The sequence below is a fragment of the Chrysochloris asiatica genome, unplaced genomic scaffold, assembly GCF_000296735.1.
Source record: "Chrysochloris asiatica unplaced genomic scaffold, ChrAsi1.0 scaffold00148, whole genome shotgun sequence".
NCBI lineage: Eukaryota > Metazoa > Chordata > Mammalia > Afrosoricida > Chrysochloridae > Chrysochloris > Chrysochloris asiatica.
This window is the reverse complement of record NW_006408666.1, coordinates 8,132,344-8,140,020: the sequence shown is the minus strand read 5'-3', so window position 1 is coordinate 8,140,020 and position 7,677 is coordinate 8,132,344. Positions and strand designations below refer to the sequence as shown.

General features: G+C 41.7%; 1 protein-coding gene across 1 annotated transcript in view; it reads left to right on the top strand.

The window, feature by feature from the left end:
- The first annotated feature begins 799 nt into the window (after nucleotides 1–799).
- LOC102842652 (protein FAM169B-like) overlaps nucleotides 800–7,677 on the top strand; it is a 46,497-nt gene continuing 39,619 nt past the window's right edge. The window contains exons 1-2 of the mRNA XM_006870701.1: nucleotides 800–856; nucleotides 1,213–1,318. Coding sequence (XP_006870763.1) covers nucleotides 800–856; nucleotides 1,213–1,318 — 163 coding nt within the window. The remainder of the gene's footprint in view (nucleotides 857–1,212; nucleotides 1,319–7,677) is intronic.

Below are 7,677 nucleotides of genomic sequence, written 5' to 3'. Positions count from 1 at the left end.
CTTAATGACCACACACATTACTAAAACATCCAGTGGTTATATCCTCCCTTTTCAGGGACTTAACAACTTCAGTGCTGTATCGTTACTGCCAGATAGATGTTTTCAGTTAAGATCAGTCTTAAGAACAAGTCTAGTAAAAATTTAAAGATCTTCATGAAAGTTTCTAATAATAATAGTTCCATTTGAGAATAAGATAGAACTTAGCTTAAATGAAAGAATTTCCCCAATGTTTATGGTGATTCATCTAGAGAGACTATTCTGCCAATGATACTGAATCAAGGATTAAGTGCAGAGCGATGCTAACCCTCTCAAGGACATCATTATGTGGCACTGCTCTTCACAGATGAACAACTGGAACGCCCCCGACCTCAGGTCTTGACAGACTCTGGCTGATGCCTTCTGGGTAAAGAGCTACATGCAGCCCTAAGAACTGGAGCTTTTATACAAAGATCTTGAATAACTTAACACTTTTTCCTAGAAGAATGCTTTAAAATGTGCCACTGTTTTTTTGTGTTAAGAGTGACAATATAAACACATGCTTAAAGGGAATTCTTAAATTCGTAGCTAGTTTGGGAATTTCGGTTTCTTAACAGTATGCAGTGAGTTATGATTTCAACTGTTTGCGTGTTTCATAAAGGCATTTTACATTGTACTGAAGAGGTTACATTCTTTGGGCTTTAGGAAACTATTTCCTGTTCAGTTTAGGCCGTTAAAGCCTGTTAGCATTTCACATCTGGAAATCCTGGTCTGCCTCCCAACACCAGCTGAGCAAGGCCCTCTTCTCCAATGGGCGCAGACCATGGCCGAGCTTGTTGATGTCCCCGAAGGCCCTGGGCACTGCCCATGTGGCTGCGGGGTAGGTTAGGTTGGGGAAGTTTGGGGAGGGAAGAGGTGGAGGAAAACCTGGTGGGTTGCCTTCCTTCTGGGACCGGGGGTGTTTGTTTCTAATGGCAAGAGATCTTCCCTCCCATGCCATGTGCGCCAAGGAGGCTTTTTCCCTCTCTCGCCTTAAGCAGCTCTTACTTTCCCTCCCACTCGATTTCCCAGAAAGCCAACCCAAACTTTTTCTGTGTAGGAGGAAAGCCGCCAAACTTTTCCATTGGGGTACTCCCCGCAGAAGGACTATAAATAATGAAAACATAAAGATCTGGAGAACCGCAGTGCTTGAGGGACTGGATTTGCAGGCCTCGTGCCCACCTCCGTGCCCTGCAGCCTGGTTCACTCGCAGCCCCTGATGGGCACAGAGTCCCCCCTTCCTCAGTGGAACCCCTGCGGCCGACCCCCTCCATTTACCGTGGGCTGAATCTGCACTCTGGTTGTGAGGGCCTTGGTGCTGTGAGGTCCCAGTGGACCTGCCCTGGCACTGCAGGCTGGCATGGCTCATGTGTCTGGGGAAGCTGGGTGCTTTAACCTGCAGGGGAAATGATTTCATACCATGGAAGGAGCAAAATGTGTCCATTGCATTTCTTCGGACCACACATGACTGAGACCCATACCAGACAGCCTGTGGCAGCTTTCAGGGAAGCAGGCAGGCGGCGTCCTGGGAGTGTCTCCTGACCCAGGATCAGTATAGATGTCAGCTCTCTACCCTACTCCTGAGGATGGTGTACCTGGAGCTGGTGTGTAAAGGTAGCTGCTGATGTTGGTTTCTGCACAGGCTGTGTGCTGTGTGAGTGGTCCCCTGGGATGAAGCACCCCTCTTTCCATCCATGCAGCTGCTGGGGTTCTGTGCTGTGGAGTTGGTTCTGACTCATAGCGACCCTGCACAGGGTTTCCGAGGCTGTGCATCTTTACGGGAGGAGAAAGCTTCATCTTTCTGCCGTGGAGCAGCTGGTAGATTCGTACTGCTGACCTCGCCGTTAGCAGCTTAGCTCATAATCCCCAAAGTACCTTCGAGTTGTTCTGACTCCTAGCGACCCTGTATAGCGTTTCTGAGGAGCAGCTGGTGGGTTTCAACTGCTGATCTTGTGGTTTTCAGCCCAGTGCTGATCATACAGCGCCACACCAGGAGTCGAATACATAAAACCTTTATTGTCGTTGTTGTTAGATGCTGTTGGGTGGGTCCTGACTTGTACCAACCCCACACACTGCAGATCCGGTGCCATCCTCACAGTTGGCACACTTGGGTCCATTGGTCCTGCCACTGTGCCGGTCCATCTTGTTGGGGGTCTTCCTCTTATTCACTGACCCTTCACCTCACCAAGCATGATGTCTTTCTCCAGGGACAACATGTCCAAAGAACTAAAGATGAAGTCTTGCTCTCCTCACCTCTAAGAAGCCTTCTGGCTGTACTTTTTCCAAGACAGATTTGTTCCTTCTGCTGACAGTCACAGCTTTCCAGAATCGTCTCCAAATCCATACTTGAAACACGTCATTCTTCTGCCTCTTCCTTATTCATTGTCCAACTTTCCCATGCTCAGGAGATTGAAAATATCATGGCTTAGGTCAGGCTTAACTTGCTTCTAAAAGTAACATATTTCCTCTTTCACACTTTAAAGAGTTCTTTTGTAGCAGATTTGTCTTTTGGTTTCTTGACTGCTGCTTCCATGAGTGTTGATTGTGAATCCAAGTAAAATGAAGTAAAATGAAGTCTCTGACCACTTTGGTCTTTTCTCTGTATGTTATGGTTAAGTGTTGTGAAGTCGGTTCTGAGTCATAGCGACCATGTATAGGATTTCTGAGGAGCAGATGGTGAGCTTGAACCACCGACTTTGTGGTTCAAACCTACCTTGAAATCCAGCACATTGACCTGCAGCACCACACCAGGACTCTGTTTATAATGATGTTATTTATTGATCCAGCTGTGAGGATTTTCATTTATCTGACATTGAGGAGCAGTCTTTGATATCCATCAGTAAGTATTTCAAGTCCTCTTCACTTGCAGCAATAAAGTAGTTTCATCTGCATATCGCAGGTTGTTAATGAGTCTTCTTCCAACCCTGATGCCATGTGCTTTTTCATATAATCCAGCCTCTTCTATTATTTGCTCAGCACACAGATGGAAAAAGTATGGCGAAAGGCTATAACTCTGGTACATATCTTTACCGATTTAAAAACCATTCAGTATCCTCTTGTTCTGTTTGAATGACTGCCTCTTGGCCAATGTACAGAATCCGTATGAGCACAATGAAGTGTTCTAGAGTATCTGTTCTGTGCAATATTATCATCTATCTATTATCATCTATCATCTATTATCTATTATCATCTATCATCTATTATCTATTATCATCTATCATCTATTATCATCTATCATCTATCTATCTATCTATCTATCTATCTATCTATCTATCTATCATCTATCATCTATCATCTATCTATCTATCATCTATCATCTATCTATCATCTATCATCTATCTATCTATTATCTATCATCTATCTATCTATCATCTATCAATCATCTATCTATCTATCATCTATCTATTATCATCTATCATCTATTATCTATCTATCTATCATCTATCTATCTATCATCTATTATCTATCTATCATCTATCTATCTATCTATCTATCTATCTATCTATTATCTATCATCTATCTATCTATCATCTATCTATCTATCATCTATCTATCTATCTATCTATCTATCTATCTATCATCTATCTATCTATCTATCATCTATCTATCTATCATCTATCTATCTATCATCTATCTATTATCATCTATCATCTATCATCTATTATCTATCTATCTATCTATCATCTATCTATCTATCATCTATTATCTATCTATCATCTATCTATCTATCTATCATCTAATCATCTATCTATCTATCTATCATCTATCTATCTATCTATCTATCTATCATCTATCTATTATCTATCTATCTATCTATCTATCTATCTATCTATCTATCTATCTATCTATCTATCTATCTATCTATTTAATGATCCACACAGTTTGTTAGGATTTATACAGTTAAATGCCTTTCAGTAGTCAATAAAGCACAAGTAAACATCTTTCTGGTGTTCTCTGCTTTAAACCAAGATCCATCTAAGGTCAGCAATGATATCTCTAGTTCCACATCCTCCTCTGAATCTGATATGAATTTCTGGCAGCTTCCTGTCGATGTACTGCTGAAACTGTTTTTGAATTATCTTCAGCAAAAGTTTACCTGCATGTGATATTAATGATATTGTTCAATGATTTCCGTATTCTATTGGGTCACCTTTCTTTGGAATGGGCAAAAATATGAATCTTTTTAATTGGTTGGTCAGATAGTTTTCTTCCAAATTTCTTTACAAAGATGAGTGAGTGCCTCTGTTATTGTATCAGTTTATTGAAAGATTTCACTTTGTATTCCATCAAATCCTGGAACCTTGTTCTTTGCAAGTGCCTTCAGTCCAGCTTTAACTTCTTCCTTCAATACCGTCTGTTCTTGATCATATGCGGCCTCTTGAAATGGTTGAACCTTGATCAGTTCTTTTGGTTTAGTGACTCTGTGTATTCCTTCTACCTTCTTTTGATGTTTCCTGTTCCTCTCTATATTTTGTCAATAGAATCCTTCCATATTGTAAGTCAAGGCTTCAATTTTTGCTTCAGTTCTTTCAGCTTGAGAAATGTGGAGCAACATGCATTCTTCCTGTTTGGTTTTCTAACTCCAGATCTTTGCCCATTTCACTTTAATACTTGACTTTGTCATCTCATGCTGCTATTTAATATATTCTGTTTGGCTCTTTTACCTCCTCATTTCTGACACTTGCTTTAGATTCTTCACTCTGGAAAGTATAGTATGTTCCACAGTCTCTTTTGACATCCTCTTTGCTCCCCCCCCTCTTTTTTTTACCCCTTTCCATCTTTTTAATGACCTTTTGCTTTTTTCGTGTATGATGTTCCTGATGTCATTTCACAACTAATGGTCTTTGGTTATTAGCATCTAATACATTAAATCTGTTCTTCAGCTGGTTTCTAAATTCAGGCAGGATATGTTGAAAGTCATATTTAGACTCTCGTGGACTTGTTTCATTAGCTTCAGTTGAACCTGAATATGAGCACTTACTGGCCTTCCCCAGTCTGCCCCTGGCCTGGCTTCATCTGATGATATTGAGGTCTCCAGCGTCTTTCCCCATAGATACAACTTGATTTCTATTTATTCCATCTGTTTACGCTCTCCCGTGAGCTATTTCAGGACCCATCGCTGTGTGTACAGTCACATTTTATGTTGTTAGAAGAAGGTATTTGCAATGAATAGGTCATTGGTCTTTCAAAATTCTATCATTCAATCTCCGGTGCCCTATCTTTCACCAAGGACACATTTTCCAAGAATCCTTCCTCTTTGTTTCCAACTTTCACATTCCAGTCCCCAGTAATGATCAATGCATCTTGATTGCATGTGTGATCACTTTCAGACTGACAAAGTTGGTAGAATTCTTTAATGTTGTCATCACTGGCTTTAGTGGTTGGTATGTCAGTTTCAGCAATAGTGGTATTAGCTGGTTTTCCTTGTAGGTGTATAAATATTATCTTCTTACAGATAGCGTTGTACTTCAAGAGTGATCTTGAATGCTCCTTTTGATGATGAATGTGACGCCAGAGCAAATCATATGACTGTCAGATTCAAAATGGCCATTACCGGTCCATTTCGCTCACTAAGGCATAGAACTTGATCTTTATATGTTCATTTCATTTTTGATGACTTCCAAGTTTCCTAGATCCTTACTTTGTCTATTCCTGGTTCTGATTATTAATGGATGTTTGCAACTGTTTTCCCTCACTTTGAGTAATGCCTCGTCTTCAAACGAAGGTTCTGGAAGCTTTGCTGTATCATTAAAGTGGAAGCTCCTGTGAGGAGGTAGCTCTTCTCTAATCACATTTTGAGTGCCTGGTATACACGAGGGTGGGTGAAAAGTTACCCACATTCTGGCTGTAGAATTTATTTCAACAATTCCATCATTGTCCTTAAGGGCAGCTGTATTTTGAGGAGGCAGCCCTTCCCCAGGTGTATTCTGAGTGTCTTCCAACCTGAGGGATTTGTCCTCTGATGCCGTATCAGGCAGTGTTCCACCGTTACTCATGAAGTTTCCTGTGACTGGCCGTGCCGAGGTGCTCCTCCTCCTCTTCTTCCTAGTTGTCTTGGCCTCTTGGCCTGGAAATGCCATGAAACGTGTCCACTATGGGTGGCCCTAGTGATTTTTAAAATGCTGGTGGCATAGCTTACAGCAACACACAAGTCATCACAGTACAACAAACAGATAAACCTTTATATATATGTATGTATAGGGAGCTCTGGTAGCGTAATGGTTAAGAATCAGGCTGCGAACCACAAGGTCAGCAGTTCAAAACTACCAGCTGTTCCGCGGGAGAAAGATGAGGCTTCCTGCTCCCATAAAGATTTACAGCCTCGGAAACCCTGTACAGGGTCGCTATGAATTGGAACCGACTCCACGGCACACAACAACAACAACAACAATATATATAAGTGTGTGTATGTGTGTGTGTATGTATATCTAGTGGTAGTTATGTGCCATGGAGCCAGTTCTAAGTCATAGAGACCCTGTACAGGGTTTGTGGGGCTGTCAATCTTTACGGGAGCAGAAAGCCTCATCTGTCTTCTGCAGGGCCATTGGGTGAGTTCCAGCTCAGAGCGATCCTCTGTAGGGTTTCCGTGGCTATAAAGCTCTTCAGGAGCAGAAACCTTCATCTTTCTCCTGCATAGCAGCGGGTGGCTTTAAATGATCCACCTTTTCATTAGTAACCCAGTGCTTATTCTACGGAATTACACACACACACACACACACACACACACACCTGCACTCTGGATGTAGAATTTCTCTCAGTCAACTTTTAGAAAAGATAAATACATAATTTTTTTGACCTAATCTCCTTGCTTTTTTAATACACTTTGTCCATCTGTCAACAAGTTTTTGTATTCCCTTTTGAAAATTTGTTTTAGGCGGATGGTTGAGTTTTGAACTTTTTCTTGTTTGGTGATCGAGGTTGTTTTCTCTCCAGTGAAGAATCTATGTCATGTCACCAGTAACGATTTCTAAAAAGAAACTTGAACCTTCCTATGACTATCAGTCCAGACTGTGCTTGCCGATGTCCCAACACTTCTGTTTCGGCTCTTCCATGAGCTGTTTCAGTGCCCAGCTCACATCAACCTGTCTGGCGTGGATCATTTCCTAGGCAGAGCCATGGCTGACTTACAAATGAGTTGTCACATGATCCACAGTCACATGTCTACTCCACAGAATCATTCAACATGGTCCAGTGCTTATCCTACAGCGAGCGCCACACCAGAGCAAACTCTATATCTATATCTATATTTAATCTATATCTAGATCTATAAATAGATAAAGGAGCTCTGGTAGTGTAGTGGTTACAAATTAGGCTGTGAACCGTAAGGTCAGCAGTTTGATACTACCAGCTGTCCCATGGGAAAAAGATGAGGCTTTCTGCTCCTGTGATTTACAGCCTTGGAAACGCTGTACGGGGTCACTATAGGTCAGAATCGATTCAAGAGCACTTACCAACACCAACAACTATATATATGATTTATGTTGTCTTTTGTTCCTAAGAATAGACACAGAACATCACCACTGTATATATTGTTGTGGTTATGTGCCATGGAGTCGGTTCTGACTCATAGCGACCCTACACAGGGTTTCTGAGGCTGTAAATCTTAACGGGAGCAGACCGCCTCATCTTTCTCCCGCGGAACCGCTGGTAGTTTCAAACTGC